The following is a 16,127-nucleotide window of genomic DNA, read 5'->3' on the forward strand; positions in this document are numbered from 1 at the left end:
TTTGCCTTGATTTTATAGCTTTTATTTTCAGTGGATTCTCATGCAGTAAAACACAGGCTCAGTGCATAGCTCTCAGAGAACAGCATGGAATATGTATCGATAGCCACAAAATAAATATCTAGATAAAGTGCCATGGAAATCCTGAAAACATCTCGTCATTATTAGGTTCTCTGAAATGTTTTTTAAACATACAGTAAAATTCTAACCGTTGGGCCTAAATTATCTGGGGTGCCCACTAAAATTCTTCAGCAGATGGGATCGGGACCAAAACTAAATTGTGCTAATTCTGAAGTTGGAATCCTGCTGAAATTCTACCACGGCTAGTTTTGTCTTCTCCCTATACAGTGAAATTCCAGATTCGGTAATTTATATTCTGCCTACCTCCTACTTCCCTTTCACTTTCAGATGGAGTGGGAGGCGGTTTTTCATTACCTGTTCGAAACTCTTGTGGAATGTTACTGTCTGCCCTTTAGCAGCTGCTGAGTTCTGCCCCAGAGGTGGCTGCATATCATGTAAAACGATATGGAGAGAGAGAAACTAGTGCATTGAGTGCAGGATCAGGAATTGGCTGAGTTCTAATCCCAGCTCTTGCTCTCTAACTCGCCCCTTCTTAGTTTCTGTGACTCAGTTTCTAAAACAAGGGTGTTAAGGCAGATCTGCTTCACAGGCTGGTATGCAGATTAATTGAATGATGTAAGAACTTTGAACCCCCCCAAAGTGCTGTAAAAGCACCCGGAGCCGCTAGGAAGAGGCTCTAGAAATGCATGCCCCAAGTAGGATTTCACTCTGTCTGTACGGCACAAGGAGAACCTGGGTGCTATAGAAAACCAACCCTGCCTGATACTCCAGTAGCTGCTCAGGCCACGTGTGGCCCTACACAGACACAGGGGAACAGGACCTGCCATTAATAGAAGCGTAGAATTTATGAATGAAGAGACCCTCAGAGAACCAGCTAATCCACCTGCCTCCAGTTTTATTTAACCCCTTCACTGCTAAATTGGCTACCACATGCAAAGGAGATGCGCTCTGGAGCTGGGGGTGGAGGGGGCGTTAAGGAGAATCACGCAGCATCTCAGGTTATCTGCCTAGGATGGATGCATCTATTGCATGACTAGCTACCAAACTTCACTCTGCTGTGGGACGTGCATCTTAGCAAAGAACAAGAGGATTGGCCAGGCCTGCCTAGCCACGGGCCTCAGGCCACGGGCTTCTTCTGTGCGTGGACAAAGAAGACCCCACTCACGTCATCCACGCCGATTTTCAGGCTGGGCGGCATGAGGTAGGAGCGGAAGTCGTGGATGTAGTAGCCGCTCTTGCTCAAGGCCTCCTTGACGTCGGCCTCGCTCACCGGCACCACCGAGAGCTTGGCCTCACCGGCCAGGTAGAAAGACTCCTCTAGGGCGCCAATGAGGAGGAAGTGGCCCCCGGGCTGCAGCAGGGTGGTGACGTTACGCAGGGCTCTCTCGAAGCTCGGCCGGTCGGGGCTCACCGCCTCCAGGCAGAAGGTGGAGACCAGGGCGTCGGCCCGCTGGCACAACTGGGAGCCCAGCGGCTCGGACTGGTGGACGTCGATGGGCAGGATCTGCCTCAGTTTCCCTCTCAGCTTCTGCTCTTTCTCCTTCCACTGCTCCCTGTGCAAGCCAGAAAAGAATGAGGCTCGGCCGTGAGAAAGGGAGCGTGGGAGTCGAGCAATAGGCATCAGGGGGGCAGTGTACCCAGCCGCACCCAGGAGGGAGAGGGGGTGTTTAGGGTGCTCCAAGGGGGATGATGGGATCAGAGGAGCCAAAGGGAAAATTTTGGCCGAACCGGCCCACGGAAAAGCGCCACAGGGGGTGGGGTGAGAATTTTATGCCCGCTCAAGGTGCTGGGGTGATAACACCAGAGTCTGACATGGAGCATCGCCCTGCTTCGCCCCTCCAGCCCGCCTCAGTGCTGGAGAGATCAGAGCCATGGAGAGGGACCCACCCGTGGTCCAGTCTCCATAGCTGAGACTCCTAGAGAGGGGGGGTTTAGCTCGCTCAGGCTGGGTGCCCAGCTGCGTCCCCGAGGAGCCGTATAATGAGGCTAGATAGAGCCCTGGGCAAGCCAGAGCGGGGAGGGACTCCAGCACCGCTGGGCAGAACAGGCCTGACTTTCCGGGGGGTAGGAGCTCAGGGCTCTCTGCAAAACCAGCCCGATTCGGCCACGCGCTCACCGCGGCTGTTATCGGTTACTGAGCACCAGCATCACGTCCGTGCTCGTTAGAGCTTCAAGCGTCTGAGGCAGAGGGGCCACGCCGTGCTGGGGACCCTGACAGAAGGGGAACGTCGGGTTATAGAGCGAGATCTGTTCGTTTCCAGCTCCAGATTGTCCCAAACGCAGCGTGGCAGCAGGTGGGGTTCACGCCGACACGGCTGTTTTGGCACAAGGCTGTGGGTGACTCCCCTTTCTGAGTACAGGGTGTTCCCAGCTCTGATTTCTGGGGTCACGAGGGTGGGTGTGTAGGTTTTACTTTCTCTGCACTCAGGAGATCATTTCTCGCCCCCCCCCCCCCCGTCTCTCGCTGCTTCCAAGCAGGGTGCTGGCCCTGGGGAGGGTTAGCACTCTGCACCCTGGGGAGCGCCCTGGTTGCTTCGCAGGCTGGGAGATCAATGCGGGGGCTTTGGAGTGATGCCGCTGGGCCCTGGGCCCTACCCAGAGCTGGAGCAGTGACGTTACCAGACCCGCGAGTCCCCCCCCACCATCGCTGATGCTCTCCGGTTATTTGGAGCCAGCAATTTGCTTTCCCCAGCCCTGCTCCAGGAGACGCCCTCCAGCCAGGGAGGCCTTTTGGCAGCAGGGCTGACAAGCTGTGACGGAGCAGGGAGTGGGGTGTGGGAGTTTTACTGGGACTGTCTGCGTTGGTGATGGGGATATCAGGGGGTGACTTCACTTGAGGGACGATACCTGAGCATGTAACCTGAGCCCAGGAGGGGGGCTGGGGCCAGGTGACACCTTTGCCCAAAAGGCTGGAGGAGGAGCCGGGGGGAGGCTGGGTGAGACGGCTGGAGAGGGTTTCAGTTTGGAGCTGGCTGGGGAAACGGAGGGAGCCCCAGGGCTGGGGTCTCAGCTCCCTGCCCCGCAAGATGGACCTGACTGAGGGGGTCCTGTTGTCTGTACCTACACGCTCTGTTTTGGACTGTGTTCCTGTTGTCTAGTCCCGGTGAATCGCAGGAAGTTGGGGGGTGCAGGGCCCTGCCTCCCCCCACTTCCTGACACAAGCGAGACTTGGAAGCCGGATCCCTGGTGTGAGCGCCTTGAGCTTCCAGCCCCCAGTGGCACGCTGCCTGGCGGGCAGAGCAAAGCCCAGGGGGTGAGGCCAGGCGGCGGGTGCGCGGCCCCAGGACACGGGTTTGCCCGCTGGTAACTTTGTACGGCTGGCGCGGGGTGAGCAAAGGGGAGGGATCGATGCCCGGGGCAGTCACTGGGTGAGCTAAGCGATCGGTGGGGGGGGCTCAAAGGGGTGTGTGGGGCTGTCAGTGTGCGTGTGAACGTGTGGGACACGGCTGGGCGGCGGTGCGCTTCCTGTGACACGCCGCATGCACATGCCTGTGCTGGCCAACAACGCCGAGGTCACCCTGGTTCCTTTAACCCTGTGCCTCAGCAACCCCCCCCCCCACCCCAGCTGCCCATTGCTAAATCCGCCTCACCCCCCCAGTCCACTTGAGTTCCCAAACAGCGAGTTTGGGAATTCAAGTGACACCCTCAGGTCACACAACCAGCCCGGACCACGGAGCATCAGCCAGAGCGGCTGCTCCGTCCAGTCCTGCTCGAACGCCCTCGCTCCGGCCAGCTCTTCCCCCGGCTCTGGTGCCACCGACCAGCCTGGTTCGCAGGCTGCCCCCTCCCATCCCCCCCAGACGCCTACCCTTTGCCCTCAATCCGGCAGACGTGTTTGATGTACGGGCTCCAGTCGAAGCTGTCGGGCTCGCCCCGCACCCACCGGCGCAGCACCTCCCGGTTCACCTCCAGGTAGTCGGTGGCAATGATCTCCTCGAAGTGGTCGCAGGCGCTCAGGAGCTGGTAGATGGTGGGGCCGGAGCCGATGTCGATCAGGGTGCGGCCGTGGATGTCCCCTGGGGGGCGAGGGAGACCGGTACAGAGGGACGTGTGCTAAGGGGTGGGGAGGGGGGTGAGTTTTTGGGATACCCGCTTTGCGGTGGAGGAGGCTGTGAGAGCGGAAATGGAAGGAGAATTCAGCCCAGGCCCAGGCCTGGTCTCCGCTGGGAAGCGTTTCCCCGACAGCCGTATGGGTACAGCAAACCCTGCGTGGAGATGCCCTCAGTCCGGCCAAGAGTTCCTTTGCCTGGGTGGCTTATACCCGGTCCCCTCCGAGCTGAGCCGTAGCCGCAAAGGCTTTTTCTAGAAGCCACGAGACGTTCAGCCTAGCGGAGGTGAAGGGTGGGCACCAGGGCTCCTGGGTTCTCTCCCCCGAGCTGCCAGGGGAACGGAGTGTAGTGGTCAGAGTGTGAGGGGTGGGCACCAGGGCTCCTGGGTTCTCTCCCCCGAGCTGCCAGGGGAACGGAGGGTAGTGGTCAGAGTGTGAGGGGTGGGCACCAGGGCTCCTGGGTTCTGTTCCCAGATCTGCCACCAGTGCTGGCTTCAGTCTGTACCTCAGTTTCCCCATCAGTAACACAGAGGCCGTGACACTCTCCTCCCTCCCAAGGCAGCTCGGAGACTTCATCCACTGATGCCTGCAAAGCCCTTTAAAGGCTTATTTACAGCTTCCGTCTCACCCCAACGCTCACCTGTGGCGAAGGCCTCGGCCAGGCACCGCAGCTTCCAGGGCACCACGCAGTCCTCGGCGCTGAAGTCGGCCCGGGGGGGCATGTAGTTGTTTTGCAGGTAGGCTCTGGGGTTGAACTTCTGGTAGCTCTCCCCGACGGCCGCGATGCTGCTCATGGCTGGGGGATCGGCCGGGCGGCTCACGCCCAGCTGGGGCCGAGGGAGAGGCCTTTATAGCCCCTGCCCTGGGTGGCTCAGGGCGTCGCAATGCGCTAATCGGCCCAATCTGATTAGGGCCCAACGTGCGCCAGGCAGATGGGACCTGGTGCTCCCCGCAGGGCAGATGGAAATTGAGATCATTTCTCTAGCTGCCCCCCTCCGCCCCCCCAACCACGCCGGCCCCCCGGCCCAGCCAGGCGGGGAGGAAGCTGTCGGGCAGTGATTGGCTGGACATTTAGGGGAGTTAATGGAGGCTCCAGAGACACGTCGGGGGTGGGCTGGGAGATTAGTTTATCTTGCACCGGATGATCATTTGACAAACGTATTGAAAGGCGACTTTATTGTGGCCGTTCATCCCGGCTAACCAGGTTAGTGTCAGCGCCGGGGGGGCCGGAGCCGCGTCCTGCCGCTCCACCCCGACCGGCTCAGCCTGCCGACGGGCTCTGGCTTTTCACAGTGAACGTAATGCTTGGGAAGAGCAGAGTAAGGGAAGTGCCAGCTCCCCACACAGCTCTGCCGGTGCCCCTCAATCCCGACCTGCAGCCCCTGCTAGCCCAGCCCTGGGCTCCCCCCACCCCAGCTCTGCCGGTGCCCCTCACTCCCGACCCGCAGCCCCTGCTAGCCCAGCCCTGGGCTCCCCCCACAGCTCTGCCGGTGCCCCTCACTCCCGACCCGCAGCCCCTGCTAGCCCAGCCCTGGGCTCCCCCCAACACTGCCGGTGCCCCTCACTCCCGACCCGCAGCCCCCTGCTAGCCCAGCCCTGGGCTCCCCCCACAGCTCTGCCGGTGCCCCTCACTCCCGACCCGCAGCCCCCTGCTAGCCCAGCCCTGGGCTCCCCCCCTCCCCCCAACCACACAGCTCTGTTGATTCCTTTCCACATAGGCCCCTCTGGACACAGGTTGTGAATTGGTCTTTAACTGCAGGCTGGTTCTGTGATGTGCTCCGCAAGGAGGCAGCGCTCTGCACCGGCTGGACCCCAGCTCTCAGCCCCCAGCTGGCCGGCCTGCTCCCCCCATCCCTCTCGCTCCACCCTGGCTCCCTGGTGCTTCCCGTGACAGGGGCGAGATGGGGCTGGCCTGAGGACACCAGGCGTTAGAATCATTCCCAGCACTGGTTTGGCTGGGGAAGATCCATCGCAGCCAATGGGGAAGGGGCCGGGGGCTTCCCTTTGCCACCTTTCCTCGCCCATTTCAGCCTCTTGGCTTATTTCAGACTCGCAGGTGGGGACAAACCAACTCCTCTCCCAGCCCATTCATGGCAGCTGGATCCGCTCACAGCCCCCCACCCTCGTGATGGGAGGAAGGGGCTCATTGGCACAATGCAAACCAGGGCGGTAATGGAGTTAGCGGGCAAGGGGGGCCGGCCTCAGGGCCCTGTCAATTGTGGCTGTGAAATATCTCTGGTGCAGCTGATAACGCCAGGCCTGGAACAGGTTAGCGGCCCCCAATGGAAAAGCTGTCTCAGCTCATAAATTACGTCAGCGAAAGGCCATTAAATGAGACCGATCCCAGCGCTCTGGTGGGGCAAACGTGTTTTGATCCGTGAGCGGCTGGCGGGCGGGAATTGTCACTGTCGGTGCTGGCTGCATGGGCGGGGCCAGGCTGAGAGCCGATTCTCCAGCCCCCGCCATGCGATCTCGGAGCTGGTGGAAGGGCATCAACTCCACAGCCCGGGGTCCTCTGCTGACCTGCACAGCAGGGGCGGCTGCTCCCCCCCAGCGTGCCCAGAATGGGGGGCATCAGCCTGGTCAGTCATTGGGCTTCCTGGCCATGAAGGATCCCGGGGCCCTTTCTGCCAGCCGAGGAGGAGCACTGACCAGGCGTCCTGACGCCCTTTTACGTTGCTAGCCCTAGGAAAGGCCATTTCACTGGGGCAGGGGCGGGGAGGGAAATGGAGGTGCCAGTGGGGGGAGGGCACTTGAACAGAGTCCCACAGCAAGTGGGGAATAATAATACGAGTATTATAGCACCTGCCACCCAATGATCAGCTTAGAACCCAGGAGTCCTGGCTCCATGTGGCCTGCTCTAAGCTACTCCCCTCCCAGAGCTGGGAATAGGACCCAGGAGTCCTGGCTCCCTGCCCCCCTGCTCTAAGCCCCAAGTCTCCACCCGGAAAGTGTGAGTCCTTCACATGCTGCCGCACCCCCTCCCCCAGGAATCCTTGGACCCAGGGCGGCTATAATTAGCCCCATCCCCTTGGCCCTGGCGGGACAGCCAGACTGGGCTGCTCAGCACATTTTCTCCCGGCCGGGCGAGGTTTTCACATTGCGTCTCTGGGCCGGGGGAGTGTGCTGAGGGCAGGGGCTCACGCAGTTGTCACTGCCCCGGGGTGGGCTCACCGAACACGGGGCTGGGAGCTCGCCCGCCGGGGGGCCACTAACCCGGGGGTCTCCAGGGTCAAGTTTCAGGATAAGCTCATCCCCCAAGCTTGGTGGCCAGCAGGCCCCGTGCTCCATGGCCTGGGGCAGCGCCGAGCCCGGCCCGTCAATGAGAAACCCAGTCTGAGAACCGCCCCCACCGCTAGTTCCAGCTCCCACATGCTCTCTGGGGACACCTGGGTTCTGCCATCCAGGGGCCACTGGCTCATCTGGGCCCCTCCAGCCAGCCAGCCGGCCAGCTCCGGTGGCAAGGGGGAGACCTTTAAAAGAGCCACCACCCCTTTTCCCCACTTTGAAGTTGTGGGAGGGAGAGGCGTGGGCTCTAGTCAGTTCCAGCAGGGGCGGGGTGGGCTGGGCGCCAGGACTCCTGGGTTCCAGTCCCAGCTCTGGGAGGGGAGTGGGGTCTAGTGGTTAGAGCGGGGTAGGCGAGGGTATCAGAACTCCTGGGGTCTACTCCCAGCTCTTCTATTGAGTCCCTCTGAGACCCAGAGTAGACCAGAACTCTCTTCCCGCATTGGGCCGGGGGTTTGCAAAGGGTTAATTCTCACCCCTAAAGGGTTGGGCCACCTGGTGTGGACAGTGGCCCAGGATTGCCCCCCTCCACACACACCCCGTAGCTGAGACCCCTGCAGCTTCCCACAGGCTGCGTGAGGGGCGGGGGTATAAGCGTTGCCCGGCAGGGTGATCTCCGGGCCGAGGCTGGTTTCCAGTAAACAACAAACGCAGGGGGTGTCCGGTGTCCGGAGCGCTGGCGAGTCACCGCGTGGGGCGGATATAGCCCCTGACGACACGGCTCGGAAATAGCCACAGGGAGACTATATAAACCCTGGCCTGGACAGCCAAGTACCAGGGCTTGGACACGCACAGCCGGGCTCACGCACACGCAGCCGGGCTCACGCACACACAGCCGGGCTCACACACACGCAGCCGGGCTCACGCACACACAGCCGGGCTCACGCACACACAGCCGGGCTCACGCACACACAGCTGGGCTCACGCACACGCAGCCGGGCTCACGCACACGCAGCCGGGCTCACACACACACAGCTGGGCTCACACACACACACACACACACACACACACACACACGGGCTCCCCCCTCCCCCCCAGCAAGGCGTCCCACAGGGCGAGGATGTTCGGCAAGAGCGTGGTGCTGCGCAGCGCGGGGGTGCTGTCGGCGGCCGAGCTGGGCTGCCTGGTGAAGGAGGAGGACGTGGTGCGGCACGAATCCTTCACGGCCGAATGGAGGGACCTGTCGCTCTCCACCAGGCCCGAGGAGGGGTGAGTGTGGGGCGCGGGCACCCTGGGCAGCGGGGCAGGGCATTGGGCTCCCTGTGGCCCCGGCCCTGGGCTGAGGGGAGCCCTGGGAGTTTCTGTGGAGGGGCAGCTGGGGGTGGGGGGTCCTGGAGCAGAGCAGGATCCCTGTCCTGGCCCCTCCTCCGTGCCCAGCCTGGGGCAGAGGGGTCGCAGCCCCTGGGCACAGCGGTGCCCCTTCCCCTCACCAGCCTCAGCCCTGGCCCGTCCCCCTGCAGCTGCCCCGTCCCCCTGTCCAGGAGAGAGGCAGACCCAGCTCTGGGGCAGTGCCCCCAGCCCCCCAGCCCTGGGTACAGCATCTGACTGGGAGCAGGGGGTGGGGGTTGGGGTGGAGCAAGGCCCCCACTGCCCCCCCCAGCTCCCTGCCCCTGGGCCTGCAGGGCACCCCCCCCCATTGCGGGCGTCTGTGGCGCTCAGGGCAGAAGTGGCCCCAGAGTCTCTCGCTGCCCCATGGCCCTAGGGGTCGCAGCCCCCCAGCCTCAGGGAGCGGGTTGGGTCCTTGGGCTTGTCTGGGCTCCCTGCTCCCAGGAGGCGATGGGGGGGGGGGCTGCCGGGGGCTGCTCCCTGGGTCCCTAACGTTCCCCCCCCCCCGCCCCCAGCTGCTCCCTGCGGGAGGTGGACGATCGGCGCAAGGAGACGTACTGGCAGCAGCAGGAGACGCGCTTCGTGGTGCAGCGATCGCCCTGGCTCATCATGCGGCTGGGCCGGCTGGGCGAGCCCCTGGCCCGCTACCACCTGCCCTACCAGCGGGCGCTGCCCCTGCCCCTCTTCGTGCCGGCCGACCTGAGCGCCAAGGCCGAGCGGGGAGCCACCCCGCCCCAGCTGCGCCACATGATGGACTTCGAGATGGCGCTGGCCGGGGGCTCCCCACCCAACGGGCAGTGCCGGGACAAGAAGGCCGTGGCGGAGATCACCAAGGAGCTGCCCCTCGTCGTCCAGCCCAGCCGGCCCGACTTCGGCAAGGGTGACTTCCATCGCTCCCTGTCCCGCTCCCTGTCCCAGGAGGCGCAGCGGGGCTGAGGGGCCGGGGCACGGACCTGCCCGAAGGGCTCTGCGTTCCCAGCTCACGGCTCCCCCTGCATGAGAAATACCCACGGTGAGCCGGGCAACGCGGGGTTACTGTAGAGGCCCATCCCAGGGCCAAAGCCATCCCGGTCGTAAGCTCAGCGAGGTTACGCCGTGGCTGCATGTGGCTTTTCGAGTTAGACTGTGAGCTCTGTGGGGCAGGGACCATGGGTTCGTACAGCACCGTGCATGCTGATGGTGCTGCAATCGGAACGCTGTCTCTTTAAGAACGGTCTTCCCGGCTGAGCTGTCAATCAGCTGTCAGCAAGGCTGTCACAGCAGCTGATGGTCTTTGGGTCTAACAGCACAGCAGGGGGGAGGGGAGTGTGGGCTAGTGGTTAGAGCAGTCAGGGAGCCAGGACTCCTGGGTTCTATCCCCAGATCTGGCAGAGGAGTGTTGGCTAGCAGGTAAAGGAGTAGAGGGGGCTGGGAGCCAGGACTCCTGGGTTCTATTCCCAGCTCCAGGAGGGGAGTGTGGGCTAGTGGGTAGAGAAGTCAGGGGCTGGGAGCCAGGACTCCTGGGTTCTATCCCCAGCTGCGGCAGAGGAGTGTTGGCTAGCGGGTAGAGAAATGGAGGGAGCTGGGAGCCAGGACTCCTGGGTTCTATTCCCAGCTCCAGGAGGGGAGTGTGGGCTAGTGGTTAATGCAAGTGACTGGGAGTCAAGAGAGCTGGGTCCTGTCCCTAGCCTGGGCAGGACAAGGGATTAAGTGGAGATGAGGGCAGAGCCGGGAAGTTGCAGTTGCCGGCATGGGGGAAGCACAAGGCGATACTCAGCCGGCTGGTGCTGCAGGAGAAGGATTAGTGCATGAGGGGGACGAGCGGCTCCCCGCAGACGTCAGGACATGGGTGACCCTAGGAGCTCATTAGCATCGTCAATCCCCTGGACTGATATTCTGGGGCAAGGAATTCACCGTCCGCGTCCCCGTGTTCCTCGGCCTGCTGCTGTTACTGGGGCGCTCGGGGTATGAGGCTGTCTGGCTAATAAAAGGAGGAAAGGCGGCATGACTCTCTCCTTCCATTCGCCGTGTTAGCCGTCCTGGCCTGGGGGGTACCGGGGGACAGGCCAGAACCGGGGCCCCCGCGCTTCCCCTGGCATCTGCTGCTGGGGGTTGGCAGAGGCGAGTCGCCCAGCTGAGAAAGAAGCCGTGAGGCTGACCCTGACTCTTTTCCTAGTGGGGCCTGGTCATTCACACCACATGGCCCCCTCCTAGCTCAGAGGAAGTCACGTACGCCACGCAGGCAAATGCCTGAGTTGGAAGACCCAGCCCAGCCCTGCCAGGAAGCCCCTGGCACCCCCGACTTGTCTTCACTTGGAGAACAAGGCAGAGAGCAAACGCTTCCCGCTGGCCACGGCTCCCCGGCAGGGGCGTGTCCTGTGCCTCACACGGATGCCGCGGTTCTCGCGCACGAAGGTGGTGACCAGGTAAGTCTGTCACAGCTGGTGACTCCTGCTGCCGTAACGCCACCAACCCACAGGGCAGCACCTTTGCTGCCAGCTGCGTGGCGACAGCACATGCCAGGCACGTGGCGAACACTCCCAACCCCTCACAGCAGACGGGGGAAGCCTCAGGCCCTTTGGCTCCCCCGGGTACAGGCATTTACCCGCTGAGCTCAGGGAGACGCTGCAGGGCAGTGGGCCCAGGCCGTGCTCCCACCCCAGAGCGTTTTGGGGATCAGGGCAGCCTGGCAGGCAGCTGCCCCTTGAAGACTGGTGGCCCCCTCGGCACCCAAAGGCTCCTGGGCGATAGACGGATGCCACAGCTAGGAGTAGTTTGCTGCCTTTTGCCGGGGGGGGGGGCATCACTATCTCCCCCCCTGCCCCCAGGCAGGACTTGGTGGTGTCACGTGGAAGAAAAATGAGGTGAAAGGAAGCAGGGTGTGTGTGCGTGTGTGTGTGTGTATATTGTGGCACTGGAGGGGAAAGAGGATCGCAGCTGCTGATGTGTGTGTGTGGGGGGGGGGGGGGGTTGCACCCAGGTGTGTGGTCAGGAGGTGGTGGTGCACCCAGATTGGGGGGGGGGGGTGCTAGGCGTTTGGGGGGAAGGGCTCCTGCTCTGAGCAGCTGCATGACTGACCCAGCCTGCTTGGACGCAGTGGGGCGCACAGTCCCGTTTCTCCCCCCGGCCATCATCGGACAGCACAGCCTGGCCAAGAAGCTCCCATAGGACAAGTGGAGCAGGGCTGGCAGCCAGGGAGCTGGGGCCGGAAGGGCATGGCCAGGGCATGGCAAATACGGGCTGGGCCAGACCAGCTGATCCAGGAGTGGGGGCCCTTCCTGCGCCGGGCAGGCCCCAGTGGGCTTTGCCATTATTTGGGGGTGGGAGGGGTGCAGCCAGACAGCTGGGCTGTGCCCCATGTCCATCCACCCCCCCCATCTCCCCCTTGCAGGGCTCTGGCCAGGCCCAGGCCACTTTCCTCTGACCTCAGGCTGCCCCACCTGCTGGACCCCTGGGTGACACGGTACCAGCGCCCAGGGAGCGCCATGCCAGGTGCCCCTGTGCAGAGGTTAAAGAGCCTCTGGCCAAACCTCCAGTCCTTCCCCTGCCCCCCAAATCCCGGCCGGCCAAGGACAGAAGCTGTTTATGGCCTTGTTAACATTCTGCGCCCAGGCCAGGAGCAGGTGGCAGCTGCCAGGTGGTGCCGGGTGGGGGGGGAAGAAAGAGGGGGGCACAGACACTTGCTCTGCCCTGACGCAGTCCCTGCTGTGGTAGTGTCCCGGCCCTGGCAGCAGGCACATGGCTGGGCCGCTCAGCCCCTTGGCCACGTGGAGCGGCCCGTGCGGGTATCGCATCCAGCGCCCGCACGGGGCAAAACGGGGGGGAGACATGCTGCCTTTAAAAGTAACAGCGCCTGGCCTTTGGCACCATCCTCTGCAGGCTCTGGGCCAAGCGCCTCTGTTTGGAGCCATCGCCTTGACAGCGCCCCCCCGCCCCCCCACTGGCTGGGCACGGGACTCGGCCTGGGCCTGGCACTGAAAGCGGCCGGCCCCAATTCCCTCATGGGATCTCAGGCAGGAGACTCTGGGGGCCAGTGCCTGCCTCTGCCCGCCAGGGGCTGATCCAGGCCAGACCCCAGCGAGAGCAGGTCCTGTCTCAACTGGGCCTGGCAGAATTTGCTCTGTAGCCAGCCCATTAACCCCTTCTGTGGGCCAGCCTCTAGAGGGAGACAAGGAGCCACAGTGCACCTACGCCTGCTGCTGCGTGTGTGGGCGAGGGGAACAGAACATGGACCCCCCGCCCCAGATCCCTGTCTCCTCTCAGCCCGGTCCCCCTTGGCCCCGCCCAAACTGCTGCTGCCTTCAGGAGGGACCGAGCAGGGCCTGTGAAAAGACAGTGGGGAAACTGAGGCACCGGTCTGGAGTCACATATCAGAGCTGGGAGTGGAACCCAGGAGTCCTGGGTCCCAGTCTTACATTGCTACAAGTCAGGGTCCTGAAACCATCCATGCCCCTTTAATAAATGCAACTGTATCCTCTGGCCCCCACCCCGACCTCCCGGAACCCCAGCTATGGGCTTTCTCCTGGCTCCCTTTAACACTTGTCCTGCTGCTTTCTGTCCTGCGGTCCCCTCCAGCCGGGCCTGAGTGCAGCGTTCCCCACAGGACCCTCTGACCTAGCTGCTGGGAGATTGACGGCTGGGAAGCCCCCTGCTCCTTTCCCCACCCTGCCCCTTTCCAAGGAGAGGGGCCAGCGGGGGGCTCAGCCCCTCTGCTATCAGCCCAATGGCCACCTCTCTCTCCGTGCAAATCTTCATCTGCCTTTTGGCTGGAGTCACTGGGCTGCGACTGGGGGAGCAGGGTACGGCGCCGGGCCCCTCCAGGAAGCAGGCCTGGCCACGCCAGGCGGAGGCCAATTCCAGCTGTGACCAGCACCACCACTGGGCTAGCTCAGAGCCTACCCAGCTGTTGGGGTCAGGCTCAGTGCAGACCGCTCCCCCCTTCCCCCCAGCGATCGCTCGCGCATTTCAAAGGAAGAGGACCAAGGTGGGACAGTGGGGTCGAGACTGGAGTTTTATTGCAGTACAAGGAAAAGTCACGTGGATAGAAACCCACCTCTCCCCCCGACCCCCCGCAGGAGCTGGTACAACCCTCACCTCCGGAGCCGCACCGCAGCAGCTCCCACCCCTGGCTGATTTCCCCGTGGTTCCCCCATCGCGGCCCTGCAGCCCCCAGTGTGCGCCTCCCCGTCTCACCCGCAGTGGCCCCTTCGCTCCATCCCTTCCTGCATTGTCCTTTGGCAGCCAGGGCGGTGTCCCCCGTCCCCCTGGGCAGGACCTCACCTGGCCCTTCTTCCTGCCCCCTCTGCTCCCTTGCCGTCGCTACGTCTGCCCGCTCCTGATGCCCCCGCACAGGGAGGGGCGTGAAATCAGGCTGGTCCTAGTTCCCTCCTCCTCCAGGAGCAGGGATGCGAGAACCTCGCCCTCCCCTCCCCTCTGAGCGCTCAAAGCACTTTCTATAGGGGAATCCCCAGCAGCTCAGTCACCCTGTCACAGTGAATCTGCCCCAGGCCACCCAGTGAGTCAGTGGCAGTCAGGCAGAGAACCCAGGAGTCCTGATCCCCCTACTCTAAAAACCACTAGACCCCACTCCGCTCCCAGAGCTGGGGACAGAACCCAGGAGTCCTGATCCCATCCTCCCCCCTCTAACGTACTGGAACACAACCCAGAGGTCCTGCCCCATGTCTACACTGCTCACCGTGGGGACCCCGGCTCGTTTCCAAGCCTGCACTTGAGACTCCACAACTGAGTCAGAGTAACGGCTGTGTGGGCAAACGGAGCTTGGGGCTTGACCCCACCTCAGACCTGGGGCTTGGTGTGCCATGTAGACATACGCGTTGTGTCCCAGACCCAGGAACGGGACCCAGGAGCCCCCATTCCCAGCTCTAACCAGGAGCCCACTGGAGGGTTAACAGCTGGGAGTGGAGCCCGCTTCCCGCTTGTCGGCTCCTAACTTGTACAAATCCTTGGCAACTAAGGAAAGCTTGGTGAGGGGCACTCGGGGTGGTGCCCTGTGCCCATGGCAGGGGACAGCTCCAGCCTGGCACCCGCCCTGGGTGCCACACAGACACAGCGCTAACACAGACAGCACAAGGGGGTCGCGCCTGGGCACCCGTAGCACTAGGCATTGTCTCCCCTCAGCCCCGCTGCGCCTCCTGGGACAGGGAGCGGGACAGGGAGCGATGGAAGTCACCCTTGCCGAAGTCGGGCCGGCTGGGCTGGACGACGGGGGGCAGCTCCTTGGTGATCTCCGCCATGGCCTTCTTGTCCCGGCACTGCCCGTTGGGTGGGGAGCCCCTGGCCAGCGCCGTCTCGAAGTCCATCATGTGGCGCAGCTGGGGCGGGGTGGCTCCCCGCTCGGCCTTGGCGCTCAGGTCGGCCGGCACGAAGAGGGGCAGGGGCAGCGCCCGCTGGTAGGGCAGGTGGTAGCGGGCCAGGGGCTCGCCCAGCCGGCCCAGCCGCATGATGAGCCAGGGCGATCGCTGCACCACGAAGCGCGTCTCCTGCTGCTGCCAGTACGTCTCCTTGCGCCGATCGTCCACCTCCCGCAGGGAGCAGCTGGGGCGGGGGGGGGGAACGTTAGGGACCCAGGGAGCAGCCCCCGGCAGTCCCCCCCATCGCCTTCTGGGAGCAGGGAGCCCAGACAAGCCCAAGGACCCAACCCGCTCCCTGAGGCTGGGGGGCTGCGACCCCTGGGACCATGGGGCAGCGAGAGACTCTGGGGCCACTTCTGCCCTGAGCGCCACAGACGCCCGCGATGGGGGAGCTGCCCTGCAGGACCAGGGGCAGGGAGCTGGGGGGGGCAGTGGGGGCCTTGCTCTCTCCTGGACAGGGGGACGGGGCAGCCGCAGGGGGACGGGCCTGGGCTGGGGCTGGTGAGGGGAAGAGGCACTGCTGTGCCCAGGGGCTGCGACCCCTCTGCCCCAGGCTGGGCACGGAGGAGGGGCCAGGACAGGGATCCTGCTCTGCTCCACGGCCCCCCACCCCCGGCTGCCCCTCCACAGAAACTCCCAGGGCTCCCCTCAGCCCAGGGCCGGGGCCACAGGGAGCCCAATGCCCTGCCCCGCTGCCCAGGGTGCCCGCGCCCCACACTCACCCCTCCTCGGGCCTGGTGGAGAGCGACAGGTCCCTCCATTCGGCCGTGAAGGATTCGTGCCGCACCACGTCCTCCTCCTTCACCAGGCAGCCCAGCTCGGCCGCCGACAGCACCCCCGCGCTGCGCAGCACCACGCTCTTGCCGAACATCCTTGCCCTGTGGGACGCCTTGCCTGGCGGGGCCTGGGGGTGTGTGAGCCTGGCTGTGTGTGTGTGAGCCCGGCTCTGTGTGTGTGTGTGTGTGTGTGTGAGCCCAGTTGTGTGTGTGTGAGCCCTGGGTATTTGGCTGTCTGGCCGGGGCCAGGGTTTAAATAGCTGT

The 16,127-nt window shown here is 63.5% G+C and overlaps 3 protein-coding genes across 3 annotated transcripts; 1 reads left to right on the forward strand and 2 right to left on the reverse strand.

Annotated features, from left to right (window-relative positions):
• Positions 1-4,994, reverse strand: PNMT (phenylethanolamine N-methyltransferase). The gene is made up of 3 exons (XM_005294199.4): positions 4,767-4,994; positions 3,887-4,094; positions 1-1,631 (listed from the first exon to the last, which is right to left on the reverse strand). The coding sequence occupies exons 1-3, from the start codon at positions 4,918-4,920 to the stop codon at positions 1,196-1,198; spliced, it is 798 nt and encodes a 265-aa protein (XP_005294256.1). The 5' UTR covers positions 4,921-4,994; the 3' UTR covers positions 1-1,195.
• A 3,477-nt stretch (positions 4,995-8,471) lies between these two features.
• LOC135977313 (telethonin-like) lies at positions 8,472-10,718 on the forward strand. Its single transcript, XM_065577529.1, has 2 exons — positions 8,472-8,620; positions 9,253-10,718. Exons 1-2 carry the CDS (start codon positions 8,472-8,474, stop codon positions 9,671-9,673), a joined length of 570 nt encoding a protein of 189 aa, XP_065433601.1. The 3' UTR covers positions 9,674-10,718.
• A 2,986-nt stretch (positions 10,719-13,704) lies between these two features.
• Positions 13,705-16,099, reverse strand: TCAP (titin-cap). Its single transcript, XM_065577526.1, has 2 exons — positions 15,810-16,099; positions 13,705-15,271 (listed from the first exon to the last, which is right to left on the reverse strand). Exons 1-2 carry the CDS (start codon positions 15,956-15,958, stop codon positions 14,851-14,853), a joined length of 570 nt encoding a protein of 189 aa, XP_065433598.1. The 5' UTR covers positions 15,959-16,099; the 3' UTR covers positions 13,705-14,850.
• Positions 16,100-16,127: the final 28 nt, after the last annotated feature.

The sequence above is a fragment of the Chrysemys picta genome, chromosome 24 (assembly GCF_011386835.1).
Source record: "Chrysemys picta bellii isolate R12L10 chromosome 24, ASM1138683v2, whole genome shotgun sequence".
NCBI classification, from domain to species: Eukaryota; Metazoa; Chordata; order Testudines; family Emydidae; genus Chrysemys; species Chrysemys picta.